The sequence below is a fragment of the Stegostoma tigrinum genome, chromosome 8, assembly GCF_030684315.1.
Source record: "Stegostoma tigrinum isolate sSteTig4 chromosome 8, sSteTig4.hap1, whole genome shotgun sequence".
NCBI classification, from domain to species: Eukaryota; Metazoa; Chordata; class Chondrichthyes; order Orectolobiformes; family Stegostomatidae; genus Stegostoma; species Stegostoma tigrinum.
In genome coordinates, this window is record NC_081361.1 from 97,432,511 (window position 1) to 97,448,712 (window position 16,202).

At 44.7% G+C, this 16,202-nt stretch overlaps 1 protein-coding gene across 3 annotated transcripts in view; it reads right to left on the reverse strand.

Annotated features, from left to right (window-relative positions):
- Nucleotides 1-16,202, reverse strand: part of ttll7 (tubulin tyrosine ligase-like family, member 7) — a 283,625-nt gene that overhangs the window by 140,800 nt on the left and 126,623 nt on the right. For all 3 annotated transcript variants that reach the window (XM_059648159.1, XM_059648158.1, XM_059648157.1), the window contains one exon: nt 5,713-5,929. In XM_059648159.1, the coding sequence (XP_059504142.1) occupies nt 5,713-5,929 (217 nt within the window). The remainder of the gene's footprint in view (nt 1-5,712; nt 5,930-16,202) is intronic.

Genomic DNA, 16,202 nt, shown 5'->3' on the forward strand with positions numbered 1-16,202 from the left:
TTCAGGGTAGCCTATAAACAAAGAAATTAGGAGCAGGGATAGGCCATTCAGCCCTTCCAGCCTGTTCCACCATTCAATACAGTCATGGCTGATCATTCAACTCAGTCCCCTGTTTCCTCTTTCTCCCCATACGTTTTGATCCCTTCAGCCCCAAGAACTAGATCTGCCTTCCTCTTGAAAACATTCAACGTTTTCACCTCAACAGCTTTCTGTGGTAGAGAATTCCACAGGCTCACCGCACTCTGAGTGAAGCAATTTCTCACCTTAGTCCTAAATGACTCACCTTGTATTCTCAAACTGTGACCCCTGGTTCTGGTCAAGGGGAACATCCTTCCTGCACTTTTTCTGTCTAATCCTGTTAAGAATTTTATAGGTTTCTGAGAGATCTCCACCCCGCCCCCAACAACCATACTTCTACACTCCAGTGAATATAGTCCTAACCAATCCAGGAATCAATCTGATAAGCCTTCACTGTAATCCCTCCATCACCAGAACATTCTTCTGCAACTAAGGAGACTAAAACTGCACTCAGTATTTCAAGGGGATAGCAAGAACTGGAGATGCTGGTGTCAGAGTCAACACGGTGTGGAGCTAGAGGAACACAGCAGGTCAGGCAGCATCAGTGCAGCAGAAAAGTCGACCTTTCAGATTTACACCTTTCATCAGGGTCCTAATGATGCCTGACCTGCTGTGTCCCACCAGCTCCACACTGAGTTGACTCAATTCTCCAAAAGTGTGCTATGAATCGTCGTGAAATGCTAAAATAACTAAAATGTCATTGGTCTGAAATGTTAACTCTTCATTCCTTGACCTGCCGACTTTTTCCAGCCTTTTCATTTTCATTTTCAGTTCAGGTTTTCAGCAACCACTGGTACTCTGCTTTTGTTTTAAATTAAGAATCTGTACAAGTAGGCCATTCAGCCCACCGGTTTATGCTAACAATAACGCACATGAGCCTCTTACCAGATACCACATTGAACCCCACCTACATATGCTATTGCTTTCTCCTCATACACTTATCACGGCTCTCTTTGATGGCATCTGTGTTATTTGCCTCAATGTGTGGTCTAAACTTCCGCAGTCTCAGCACTTTCTGGCACCGTAGCTTTTGTTTTTCCCCTGAATTCCTATCGCTGTCCCTATTTATTCAGTTGCTTTACTGTAATTCCAGGCTGGCAGTACCTGGTGAATGAGCAACGAGACACTTAGTCTTCTCCAGAGCCAGAAGAGTAGGGGGAAGGAGGGTTATTAATTTGAGCACCTTATCCTAACCTCACGTCCTTCCGACCACTCTCGGCAAGATGAAAATAGCAAAACGCTCCAAGATTATTCAGGAGGGAGTCCTTGCTGCACCGCTACTGATCCATACAATTTGCACAGAACTCGTTTCAAACTCCCAGGGTGGTCTACAGTGCAACAGTATGTTTTGCAATTAAAACGCTAATTAGTTGCAGATTAAGAAGCAAGTGTATAACCTGCAGCCATCTGGTGTAACTGGCACAATAAACAAGCATAATGAGATGTTTCTATCCATGAAGCAACAAGGGATTCGCTGCATGAAGTTATCCTGCACGAGTGGACCCAATGCAACATACGCCATGTGTTAGGAAACTGAAATCTTGACTGGTAGCTCAGCTACTGCCATGGAATGCATTTTGCTCCAATCCTTTTCCTCCACATCCTGCCCATCACAGGATGATTCAGCTGGAAGCATCCAGCACCCATGCCCTCCACCCGAAGGATTGGTGGGTTTCTCCCCCGCCGTATGCGTGCAGATAGTCTGATAGGAATGGGTGTGCCCAACAATTCCTAAGGCAGGTTATTCCTCTGCTAGCCTAGGGTAGAGGAAAGCTATCACAGAATTTCTACAGTGTGGAAGCAGGCCATTTAGCCCATCGCGTCCACACCAATTCTCTGAACAGCATCCCATCCAGACCCATTTCCCTACCCTATCCCGGTAACCCTACATCTCCCCTTGATGACACACATGTCCCTGGACACTATAGTATGGCCATTCCACCGAACCTGCACATCTTTGGGCCTTAGGAGGAAACTGGAGCACCTGGAGGAAACCCGTGCAGACACAGGGAGAATGTGCAAACTCCACACAGACAGTCGTCTAAGGGTGGAATTGAACACGGGTCCCTGGCGCTGTGAGGGAGCAGTGCCATCACAAGGAAAGGTAGTTCAGGGATGCCACAGTTATGTCAGGAAATTCAGCACACTTTGAGACCAAGATTGATCTAAGTCATCAAATTTCTATCGACGATTCTGGGCCCCTCCTTTGCAAAAAAGTTCCACACTGGGAATCCAGTTCAAGGTTGAAAGTTGCTGTGATGCTGTCATTGAAAATTCAGGTAGTGTTCCAGCAAATTCTATTTTTGTTCCTGATTTACAGCATCCGCAGTTCTTTCGGTTTTTATTTAGTATTTAGCTCACTACCGTATCTGTTCCAGGCACGCCCACCTCGAAGAAGTTCTGTTCCTCTCTCCGATGGGATTTCCGTTCCAATCTTTCTTCTTGCCCACCGACATTAATCTCACTGTTACTTCCTGGTGTTTGATCAGGTATTTGCTAAAACCTATTTCCACAGCTATATCACATTCTTCAGCAGCTGCCTCCGGCTCAGACACACCCCACGTGGATTCCAACTGAAATTTCATCCCTTGTGTTTTGAATCCTGCCAGGATCACAGCTATCTCTGTGATGTTCAACATTCCACGGACAACTGCTCTCGCCGCATCCTGAGCTCCACACTCAGTGCCATGCGGCGTCACATACATACTCTCACCCTCTCTCTCCGACAGCATCGTAACCCTCTGGTTCAGGGCTGCACCACTCCGCAGTTCCACTTCATCTTCCAGCTCATTTATCATGCTAACAAGAAACATTTTCTTTTCCTTTCAGGGATTAAGGCCCACAAGATGTGCCAACTCAAAGATGCCTATGGCGTTCTGGAACCTTCCTCCCCTCCCCTTCCCTCTGACTCCATCCCCTCCCCCAACCCCCCCACCTCCTGTCGGGTATTCACTATCCGTCCTCACCCTCCCCTCTCTGATGCTGAATGTTCTGCACTCAGCAAAGGCCTCAGCTTTATCTCTCTGCGTCCCCACCTTGATGAATTTCAGGCACGACATGAAGCCAAACTCTTCTTCTGCCATCTTCGCCTCCGTGCTCATTTCTTTGGACAAGAGTCCACTCCCCGTCCCACAGACCCCTTCGCCCAGTTCTAACACTGTCCCTCCATCTGGACCCCTCCCTCTGGCCTTTTACCTGCACTCGATCTGTTCATTGAGAACTGTCAATATGATATTAGTCACCTCCATTTCTCTGTCCTCTCCTCACCAGAACCAACCTATCTCCCTCCGAATTGACTGCACTGTGTGAGCTTAGATCTAACCCTGACTTTGTTATTGAGCCTGTCGGTGAGGGTGGTGCTGTTGTAGTCTGGTGTGCTGACCTCTACATTGCAGAGACTGAGTGCCAGCTCTCAATAGCTCCTCCTACCTCCCCCTGGACCATGATCCCAACATGGGACCTCACACCTTTGTATCAACTGCGGTAACTGATCTCATTTCATCAGGTGATCCACTCCACGCTGCTTCCAAGCCCCCCAGTCCCGCAGAGCTCATTACTACCTCCTTCCAAAAATCCACAACCAGGCCTGTCTGGGCAGGCCCATTGTTTCAGCCTGCTCCTGCCCCACGGACTTATCTCTTCCTACCTTGAATCAGTTTTCTGTCCCCTGGCCCAGTCCCTACCCATGCCCACCCATTATCCCTCCGACGCTTTGCGCCATTTCCAAAACTTCCAGTTTACTGGCTCCAGCCGCTTCCTCTTTACCATGGATATGCCATCCCTTTACATGTCCATTCCCCACCAGGAGGGTCTTAGGGCTCTCCGCTTCTTCCTGGATGAAAGACCTGAACCATCCCCACCCACCACCACCCACCTCCGCTTGGCCAAGCTCGTCCTCACCCTCAACATCTTCTCTTTTAACTCCTCTCATTTTCTTCAGGTCAGAGGGGTTGTCGTGGGTACCTGCATGGGCCCAGTTATGCCTGTCTCTTCATGGGGTACATGGTACATTTCTTGTTCCAGTCCTATGCCGGCTCCCACACACAACTCTTTCTCCAAAATATCACTGATATCATCGGTACTGCTTCCCTCTCTCACCCAGAATTGGAAAAGTTCATTCATGTCACTTCCAATTTCCAGCCTGCCCTCACTTTCACCTGGTCTATCTCTGACTCCTCCCTTCCCTTCCTTGGCATTTCTGCTTCTATTTCTGGTGATAAATTGGACACAAATATCCACTATAAACCTACCGACTCCCACAGCTACCTGGACTATACATCCTCACACCCTGCTTCCTGTAATGACTCCATCTCATTCTCTCAGTTCCTTCATCTCCATCGCATATGTTGAGATAAGGCCAACTTTGACAGGAGAGCCTCCAAAATGTCTATCTTCTTCCTCAACCGAGGATTTCCTACCACCATTTTGACAGGGTCCTCAACCAGTTCCAACCCACCTACTGCACTTCTGCCCTCACCCCTTCTTTTCCCTCCTGCAACAGCGATAGGGTTCCCCCTGTCCTTACCTACCATCCCACCAGCATTCACATCCAGAAGATCATCAGATGGCATTTCCGCCACTTCCAGTGAGATACCACCACCAGACACAGATTCCCCTCCCCTCTCTTTCCCACTTTCAGCAGGTACCATTCCCTCCGGGGCACCCTGGTCCACACTTCCTTCACCCCAACAAACCACCCCCACCCCGACCCCCGCCCCGGTCTGAGTGTGGTCTCCTCTACATTGGGGGAATGAAGCGCAGACTGGGTGACCACTTTGCAGAACATCTACGTTCTGCTCACAAAACAGTCCCTGAGTTACCTGTTGCCTGCCGCTTTAATGCACCTCCCTGTTCCCAGGCCAACATTGTTGTCTCTGGCTTGCAGCAGTGTTCCAGCGAAGCTCAACGCAAACTGGGAGAATAACATCTCATTCGCTGCTTTGAGCCCCTGCAGCCCTCTGGACTCAATATCAAATTCAATAATTTTAGGACCTAAGCTCTCCAATGTCTCAGCCCCCTAGCCCACACATCGGGCCTTGTTATCACATAACCTGCCATTATACACTACCCCTGACAGTCCCCATTGACAACTATTCGCCCTCCCAGCCAGATCATTATCAACTCCTTTGTCTAACCCACTGTTCTTCTCTCTCTTTAGGCAACATCTTATCGTTTACTTCCTGCCTGACTCCCCTCCGTATTTTCTGAAAATAAAACAACGTTTTCCCAGTTACTGTCAGTTCTGAGGGACGGGTCCCCGGACCTGAAATGTTAACTTTGATTTTTTTTCTTCACAGATGCCGACAGACCTGCTGAGCTTTTCCAGCAACTTCTGTTTTTATTAGTGTTGAGGTTGGGTTGGGGGTTGCTCTGTGAGATCGGGAGCTTGCCAGAGAGGAAGCACAGTTTTTGTTCCTCAGTCAGAGAGCAGGTGTTGCCTCCGAGCTTAGGCCCCTTGAAATTTCAGCACACAGACCCTTCCTCCCCCAGTTTTGGGAAGCCTATTTGTAAGTCCAGACCTACAACTGTACAGCAGCAACTAGAAGTAAGCACAGATTGAGACCCCAGATCAACCTTTAAAAAAAAGTGTCACATTTTTCTTTGTGTCAATGCCTTCAGTCAGAATCATCTTACCAAGTTTGAGTCGGTGGGAGCGTGATATTTCTCCGTGCCCATGCGTACCAGCCCATCATTGTACAGGAATATGCGGAGTGGGTCGCAAGAGGTCACCAGGATGTAGATACGTAGGTCAAACTTGTAGCCCTCCAAGAGAAATGGTTTATCGAGGTATTCCTGCACGATTAAGTGTTCTTGTGCTTGAAGCTTCTCACCACTTCTTATCAATGAAATTCTAGAGGATGAACAAACAGAACAAGGGAAGTCACAGGGTAGGCTTGTCCATAAGACATAAGAGTAGAAGTCAGACTTTCAGCCCATCAAATCTATTTTCACAATTCAATGAGTTTATGGCTGATCTGATAATCCTCATTTTCAATTTCCTGCCTTTTCCCCATTGAATCCCTGACTGATTAAAAATGAGTCCCTAATCCTTCAATATACTTAATGAATATCCTAATGGAACCCTCTATGGTGAAGAATTCCACAGATTCACTATCCTCTGAGGGAAGAAGTACCGATATCCTGGGGGGGAAATTTGCTAAGGATATTCGGGTGGGTTTAAACTAATTCAGCAGGGGATGGGCACCAAAATTGTAGTTCGACTATAGAAAAGGTTGAGAGTAGGGTGGTCCGAAATAAAGTTTCAGGGATGCAAGATGGCACCGGCAAGCAAGAAGTTGGTTTGAGGTGTGTCTACTTCAATGCCAGGAGCGTCCGGAATAAGGTGGGTGAACTTGCAGTATGGGTTCGTACCTGGGACTTCGATGTTGTGGCCATTTCGGAGACATGGATAGAGCAGGGACAGGAATGGCTGTTGCAGGTTCCGGGATTTAGATGTTTCAGTAAGAACAGAGAAGATGGTAAAAGGGACGGAGGTGTGGCCTTGTTGGTCAAGGACAGTATTACAGTTGCAGAAAGGATGTCTGGGGACTCGTCAACTGAGGTAAGAAACAAGAAAGGAGAGGTCACCCTGTTGAGAGTTTTCTATAGGCCTCCAAATAGTTCCAGAGATATAGAGGAAAGGATAGTAAAGATGATTCTTGATAGGAGTGAGAGAGACAGGGTAGGAGGGCTGTGTGCAGGAGGGCTTCCTGACACAGTATGTAGACAGGCCAACAAGGGGCGAAGCCACATTAGATTTGGTACTGGGTAATGAGCCCGGCCAGGTGTTAGATTTGGAAGTAGGTGAGCACTTTGGTGATAGCGATCACCATTCTGTTATGTTAACTTTAGTGATGGAAAGGGCTAGGTGTATACCACTGGGCAAGAGTTATAGCTGGGAAAAGGCAATTACGATGAGATTAGGCAAAATTTAGGGAGCATAGGATGGGGAAGGAAACTGCAGGGAATGGGCACATTAGAAATGTGGAGCTTATTCAAGGAAAAGCTTCTGTGTGTCCTAGATAAGTATGTACCTGTCAGGCAGGGAGGAAGCTGTAGAGTGCGGGAGCTGTGGTTTACAAAGGAGGTGGAATCTCTGGTCAAGAGGAAGAAGAAGGCTTATGTTAGGATGAGATGTGAAGGCTCAGTTAGGGCACTTGAGGGCTAGGAGGTAGCCAGGAAAGACCTAAAGGGAGATCTCAGAAGAGCCAGGAGGAGACATGAGAAGTTGTTGGCGGATAGGATCAGGGTAAACCCTAAGGCTTTCTATAGGTATTTAAGGAATAAAAGAATGACGAAAGTAAGATTAGGCCCAATCAAGGATAGTAGTGGTAAGTTGTGTGTGGAGTCAGATGACATAGGGGAAGCGCTAAACGAATATTTTTCAATAGTATTCTCTCAAGAAAATGACAATGTTGTCGAAGAGAATACTGAGATACAGGCTACTAGACTAGGTGGGATTGAGGTTCACAAGGAAGAGGTATTAGAAATCCTCCAGAGGGTGAAGATAGATAAGTCCCTGGGCTGGATGGGATTTATCCTCGGATCCTCTGGGAAGCCAGGGAGGAGATTGCCGAGCCTTTGGCATTGATCTTTACCTCGTCATTGTCTACAGGAATAGTGCCAGATGACTGGAGGATAGCAAATGTGGTTCCCCTGTTCAAGAAGGGGAGTAGAGACAACCCTGGTAATTATAGACCAGTGAGCCTTACCTCAGTTGTTGGTAAAGTGTTGGAAAAGGTTATAAGGGATAGGATTTGTAATCATCTAGAAAATAACAAATTGATTAGGGATAGTCAGCACGGTTTTGTGAAAGGAAGGTCGTGCCTCATAAACCTTATTGAGTTCTTTGAGAAGGTGACCAAACAGGTAGATGAGAGGAAACTGGTTGATGTGGTATATACGGATTCAGCAAGGCTTTCGATAAGGTTCCCCACAATAGGCTATTGTACAAAATGCGGAGGAATGGGATTGTGGGAAATATAGCAGTTTGGATCGGAAATTGGTTTGCTAAAAGACGACAGAGGGTGATAGTTGATGGGAAATGTTCATCCTGGAGACCAGTTACTAGTGGTGTACCGCAAGTGTCGGTGTTGGGTCCACTGCTGTTTGTCATTTTTATAAATGACCTGGATGAGGGCATAGAAGGATAGGTTAGTAAATTTGCAGACGACACTAAGGTCGGTGGAGTTGTGGATAGTGACGAAGGATGCTGTAGGTTGCACAGTGACATAGATAAGCTGCAGAGCTGGGCTGAGAGGTGGCAAATGGAGTTTAATGCAGACAAGTGTGAGGTGATGCACTTTGGTAGGAGTTACCAGAAGGCAAAGTACAGGGCTAATGGTAAGATTCTTAGTAGTGTCGATGAGCAGAGAGATCTCGGTGTCCATGTACACAGATCCTTGAAAGTTGCCACCCAGGTTGACTGGGCTGTTAAGATGGCATACAGTGTTTTAGCTTTTATTAATAGAGAGATCGAGTTCCGGAACCAAGAGGTTATGGTGAAGCTGTACAAAACTCTGGTGCGGCTGCACTTGGAGTATTGTGTACAGTTCTGGTCACCGCATTATAAGGATGTGGAAGCTTTGGAAAGGGTGCAGAGGAGATTTACTAGGATGTTGCCTGGTATCGAGGGAAGGTCTTACGAGGAAAGGCTGAGGGACTTCAGGCTGTTTTCATTAGAGAGAAGAAGGTCGAGAGGTGACTTAAATGAAACATATAAAATAATCAGAGGGTTAGATAGGGTGGATAGGGAGAGCCTTTTTCCTAGGATGGTGACGGCGAGCATGAGGGGGCATAGCTTTAAATTGAGGGGTGAAAGATATAGGACAGATGTCAGAGGTAGTTTCTTTACTCAGAGAGTAGTACGGGAATGGAGCGCTTTGCCTGCAACAGTAGTAGATTCGCCAACTTTAGGTACATTTAAGTCATCATTGGATAAGCATATGGACGTACATGGAATAGTGTAGGTTAGATGGGCTTGAGATCGGTATGACAGGTCGGCACAACATCGAGGGCCGAAGGGCCTGTACTATGCTGTAATGTTCTATGTTCTATGTTCTAAGTTCTATGTTGTTCCCTGTTAATGACCTCTGCAATATGGGGAAAAGTCTTTTCTTGTCAACTCTAGCTAAGCTGCTTGTAATTTTATTCATCTCAATCATGTCCCGCTCAGCCTCAACATCTCCAAGAGAAACAACTCTGGTCTGTCCAATCTCTCAACATGTCCAAAACTCTCCAGACCACTCAATATCCAGGCAAATCTCTCTCCAGTGTGATCACATCAATAACTTTCCCTCCTCATAAGGTCAGAAGTGGGGACATTCGCTGATGATTGCCCAATGTTCAGCATTATTCAGAGCTCCTCAGATACTGAAGCAGTCCGTGTTCAAATGCAACAAGATCTGGACAATATTCAGGCTTGGACTAACACATGGTAAGTTACATCTCAATCATGTATATGCCAGGCAATGGCCATCTTCAATAAGAGAGAATCTAATCATTGTCACTCTACCTTCAATGGTGTTACCATCACTGAATTCCCCACTATTAACATGTTGGGGTTACCACTAATCAGAAACTCAACTGGACTTGCCACATAAACACCGTGGCTACAACTGCAGGTCATGGGCTAGCAATACTGTGGGAACTAACTCACCTCCTGACTTCCCCCAAAGCCTGTCCACCTACAAGGCACAAGCCAGGACTGTGATGGAATACTCCCCTCTTGCCTGGATGGGTGCAGCCCCAACAACGCTCAAGAAGCTTGACACCATACAGGACAAAGGCAGCCCACTTGATTGGCACCACATCAACAAACATCCACTCCCTCCACCACCGACGCTCAGTAACAGCAGTTCGTATTGTCTACAAGATGCACTTGAGAAAATCACCAATGATCCTCAGACAGCACCTTCCAAACCCATAAACATTTCCAACTAAAAGGACAGGACAGCAGACACATGAGAACACCATCTCCTGCAAGTCCCCTCCAAGTCACTCGCCATCCTGACTTGGAAATATGTCGCCGTTCCTTCACTGTCACTAGGTCAAAATCCTGGAATTCCTTCCCTCAGGGCATTGTGGGTCAACCCACAGCAATTCAAGGAGGCAGTTCACCACCACCTTCTCAAGGGCAAATAGGGATGGGCAAGAAATGCTGTCCCAGCCAGTGACACTAATGTTGCATGAGTGACAAAAACAAAAAGAAATGTGGATTCTAGAACTAGCACTACACTCTAATTGTGGTCTCACCAACAATTTATATAGTTCCTGCATTACCACCCTGCCAATAAACCCTATGCTTCGACTAATAAAGGCAAGTATCCCGTATGCCTTCACAGCCACTGTATCCATCTATCAACTATCTTCAGGGATCCATGGACATGCACATCAAGGTCCCTCTGATCCTCAGTGCTTCTGAGGGTCCTACCATTCATCAAGTCTAGTATGTCCTGCCCAAGTGCATCACCTCACACTTATCTGGTTTGAATTCCATTTGCCAATGATCAGCCCATCTGACCATCCTGTCTGTATCTTCCTGTAATCTATGGCAATCTTCCTCACTAATTACCAATCCACTAATTTTTGTATCATCTGCAAACTTGCTGATCAACCCTCCTATATTCAAATCTCAATTGTGTATGTACACCATTCACAGGGCTCCAACACTTATCCCTATGGAACCCAATTAGACATGGGCTTCCAGTCACTAAAACACAGGTCAGCCATTACCCTCTTTTTCCTGTCACTCAGCCAATTATGGATCTAATTAGCTAAATTTCCTTGGAACTCTTGGGCTCTTACCATTTCTACTGGTTTTCCATGTGGGACCTATCAAAAGTCTTGCTGAAGTCCAAGCAGACTACCTCAAATACATTGCCCTCATCTACATACCTGGTCAGCTCCTCAAAAAATTCAATCAAGTTAGCCCTTTAGCAAAATCTTGTTGATTGTTCTTGACTAATCCATCTCTGGCCAACTACAGATTAATTCACTCCCTCAGAATTGTGACCATCAGCTTCTCCACCACCAAATTTAGATTGATTGGCCTGTACTTTCCTGGTTTAACTCTTCCTCCCTTCTTGAATAATGGTACCACATTAACTATCCTTCAGTCCTCAAGCACCTCTACTGTGGCCAGAGAGGAACTGAAAATTATTGCCAGCACTCTAGTTATATCCTCTTTGCCTCATGTAACAGCCTTTCAGGTAAAACTGTTGTTTCAAAGTAATTCCGTAATACTACTGGAAAGGTTCAGCATGGGAAGGGACTGCAGCAATTTGCTATCATTACACACAGACAAATATGTCCAACAAAGGCAGTAGTCACACCTCAAACACATAATCAATAGTGAAGCCACTCCTTCCCTGTGAATTGGAACAAATTCAATCATCTCACACAGAAGATCTGCACAGACTGGTGCCTGTCAGAAATAGGAATCAAGCTATCCTTCTGAAATTGGGATTAAGGTGCACTACTGAGCTATTAAGCCAGAACTGAAGGGTGCTTTGGGGAGTTCTTGTGACTCAGTAGATTCCCGTCACTACACCAGAGCCAGACGATCAAAATTCAAGTCCTGCTCAGAGGGTGGGGGGGTGGCATGGGAAGAGCATTCACAATATATCCAAACAGGTTAACAATCATCTTGCCAACACACTTTTAGGGTAGAGGAGAGGTTGCTGGTCTTTTGGTGTGGAGTTGTGATCCTTAAGCTATTTAAGATTATTTGGACAGAAACAGTGTCCATGGATACGGGGCAAAAGCAGGACACTAGCACTGGGCAATAGAACCAGCAAGACATGATGGGCTGATTGGCCTTCTATGTGTTGTAACAATGATTCCATAGGCACATGACTATGGTCTCTTCAGACTTTGGTGAATTACAAATGGAAGAGCACCTGATGCTGACAAAAGTTATCCAAAACAGAAAGTGTTTCATTCTAGCATCACATAAATATGTCAAATTGTTGAGTGGAAAAATCTACACAGAAGAGGAGAAGAAAATCTTCCAGAATAGTGTTCATCTGCTCCAAGTGCCTATGATTATCCAGATGGTGGTTCAGTGGGACATTAATATTAACAGAATGCTACTGCAGGGCACGCCACACCAGCAAGTTTCAAGGATACAATTCCCTTGTCACCTTGCAATATTTGGGCAGTTACATATACGTGAATATATATGTCCCTGTGTGGAGAATGACATTAATAAAACAACTAATGAAATAATCTGAGAAATGAGATTGTAAAATGAACAAAATGAGGGACTGTTTATAATTTTACAACCACAAAAAAATCAACTTTACAGAAATATCTTCTGCCTGCCCTGTGTCATCTCCAACTGCTTAATTCCCTTAATTCAATATCTCCTCACATAAATGATCTGTTATGTGGAATTGAAATATTGCAACAAAAGCAAACTGCAATGCTCCTTTATCTCAACTGAGGCAAAGGAGGATTTATCCATCTTTTTCAGGTAATAAAAATTAATTAACTGCAGCAGACTATGGCGCAAATACCTCCAGACAGATAAATACAGGAGCAGAAAATTTATGATTGGATATGTAGCCTGTTAGCTTGTTTTAACCAAAGCAGCGGTGGAATTGTAAAACTTCTCCAATTCGAGTCAGAAGACAATTTCCCATGATCATGGTCTAGATTCCTGGGTAGAAGCACATAGCTAGGTGAGAATGATATTGATGCTTTAGCTGCCAGCTGGATTGCTCTACCCTCTTGTCAGTGTGCACTCGCAAAACCCGACACAAAACAGCTACTGTTAAAGATGTGATTTCGCAACTGGGAAGCATTTGCTTAATAATCCCAAATGTGCCTATAGCTACATTAGCAACCAATTTAAATACCAGTCAAACTTTAGAAGTGGCTCATTTATGCTCACTAAGCATTCATCAGCAAGGATCCATCCACTGCAAACCAAAAGGAATATATTCAGGCTTTGCACCTTTTTCTTTAGTTGTCCAGGTGCCAATGGTTCCCAATGGTTTCTCCATGGGAATGTTTCAGCCAGAACACCCCTTTCTCTCTTGGCATTGATTATAGGAACCGTGGGATTTGATTTGACAATAAATAAATCAAATCACCTTGCCCAAAAGGACAGAACCTTCATTCAAGTTTCTTTCCCCTCAATGCTACAGTCAAACAGCTTTCTGGGTTTTGGGTTCAAGATTTGAAGCAGGAATTAACCCACAGCCTTCCACCTCACAGGCACAAACACTGCCACTCAGCCAGGATAACACAGCAACATTGTAGACACCAAGCCCAGAGAGCATCAGTGCAGTTAACAACAAATCAAGCTCAGAAACCATGCCAATCACTTCAATTCACAGCTTAACATTGAAATATCCAGAATAATTTGGTAAAATTCCAACTTTCATGGGAGCTGCATCATTGCACTTGAGCGAGAATGCCAGCCCTTACATTGATGCTTTGTCCACTTAAATAAGACAAATTGAAAACCGAGCTTAACAAGATGGAACACGATGGAATCATTCAAATAATACAGAACTACACAGGCTGGTAGGCAGAGCTGCAATCTCGTACACATACAACACTTGAAACCTTTAGAGATAGAGTCTCTTCAAGGCAAAGTTATGCATGTCGAGTCATACAATCATGCAGCACAGAAACAGACCCTTCAGTCCAACCAACTATAGTCCCAAACTAATCCAGTCCCACCTGCCTGCTCCTGGCTCAAATCCCTTCAAACCTTTCCTATTGATGTACTAATCCAAAAGTCTTTTAAATGTTGTAATTGTGCCGACGTCCACCACTTCCTCAGGAAGTTCATTCCGCAGGTGAGGCACCCTCTGTGTAAAACATTTTCCCCTAACGTCTTTTGTAAAGCTCCCTCCTCTCACCTTAAGTCTGTGCCCCCTGGTCTGGAAATCCCCCACCCTCGGGAAAAGACACCCGCCATTCACCTTATCTGTACCCTCATGATTTTATAAACCTCCACAGAGTCAGCTGTCAATCTCCTACCCTGTAGTGATAAAAGTCCCAGTGTTTCTTTGTAACTGAAACCTTCCATACCTGGCAACGTCCCAGTAAATCTCTTTTGAACCCTCTCCAGCTTGATAATATCCTTGCTAGAACAAGGTGACCAGCACTGGACATAGTACTCCAGAACGGGCCTCAACAATGTCCTGTAAAACTCAACGTGACATCCCAACTCGTACACTCACAGGAATGAGCAAAGGAGGTGAGCACACTGCAACATCTTTCAGACAAGATAATTTAACAAAGTACCGCCTGACCTCTTGAGTGTTGGTAAAAGGGGTTTCAGTTCCTATTTTGCTGGGGCACAGGGAGGCCTGGCCATGAATTATTCCTCACCCAACTCATAAGCCAAATCACCCAGTGATTTCCAAATCCCGAATGGCATTTACAGTTTACCAATAACAACATGTGACATGGGAATAATGCAGGAATATGACATCGATGCAGGGGATAGAATGGCAGAGCTGGTTTGGGGGGGCTGAATGATCCACTCATAGTAAAGCTCAGTAGTAGGATTTTTTTGTATCTTGACTATCTTTAAATTAACTTCATAGAAAATTCATTGTAGTAATCCAGCAAGTTCACGATTCCATTTTGTACTAACATTCAGCAAATATATAGTCATTTTGTGATTGTAGTTTCCTGGTCATCCATATATATTAAGGTTTATTACATACTTAGCAATCAGCCAGAAATATATGATTGAGCAAATAATGTGCCTAAATTAAGTTCTAATTGAAGAAATATTAAAAATAATCATGTAGTTATATTAAGACGGGGTTATATTTAAAACAGCCACAGTTTAAAAGCTCTTTTAAGAGTTCGCTATTTGGAAAATCACCAAGTCAGATAAAACGAGCTCATCTCAGATCTGTTCTAGCTTCAACCATCCCAATGATGAAACCAAACAATGGACAGTTATACCAAGTCCTAAAGAACAGTGAAAATAATACTGTGCCTTTGAATGGATGTTGTATATGAGCTAGTCAAACTCCAATCAAGACAAATGCTCAAAATGATCAATTATGAAATGACACAAACATTGTCAACGATGACGTTAATTTCAGCAACAAAAGTAAAGGCTCTGAGCAACATCTTTGCAAGTAAATCACATTCTGAATGCTTCCAAAAGCAGAATCTGAAAGAATTAACATAAACAAAAGGGCTGAACAGCCCACTCTTATTCTTTGCTCAGACGTTCAATTCAACAACGACAGCTTTGTATCAGCCTGATCCTTTGATCGAAGCTGTGAAAGACGTTTTTGTATCGATCAATGAATCCATTTCCCCTTAAAATAAGCTTTCTTTTAAATCATAATGTTTGACTTGAATGTTGGCTTACTCTTGTACTTTGGACAAACCAAACGTTTACTTCATTTTATTGTGTTAATGTGAGTTGGTTAATTTTTTTCCGGAATTAAATTAAATTAAAATACTCAGTTTACTAAAATAAACCCTACATTATGCCCGCTTATATGTTCCTATCCTCTGATTTGTGGGATCTTGCTGTGTCACAATATTGCACCAGATGAAGCTTCTGAGGCCCCAGGATGTGTTATATAGATGCAATTAAGACTGTAACATCTAACGACAGGAGTAGGCCATTCAGCTCCTCGAGCATGCTCTGCCATTCAATAGGACCATAGCTGATCGGACATTCCTCACATCCACTTTCCTGCCCTTTCCCTGTAACCCTTGATTCCCCAACTAATCAAGAATCTCTCTACTTCAATCTTAAATAGACACGAGGTCTCTGCCCCCACAGCTCTCTGTGGCAAGGAGTTCCAAAGACTCTCAATTGTCTGAGAGAAGAAATTCCTCCTCATCTCAGTCTTAAATTGGTGCCGCCTTTATTCTGAGGCTATACTCTCTGGTCCTAGATCTTCCTTTTTATTTTTTTGCACATGGCCCTTGGTCAGCCCCTTGCTCAAAGGACAGTGAGCTGATTGAGAATCAATCCTGAAAAAAAATTCAGAAGTGGGCCAGCTGGGGTGGGATGCGGGGTAGAGCTGAAAGCTGCAGTTTTTAATTGCACTCGTGCTGCTTAATTGTTCTCATGACTCACTTTTCAGCTTCAGAAGGTTTTCAAAGTGTCAGCAACTGTCGAGAAC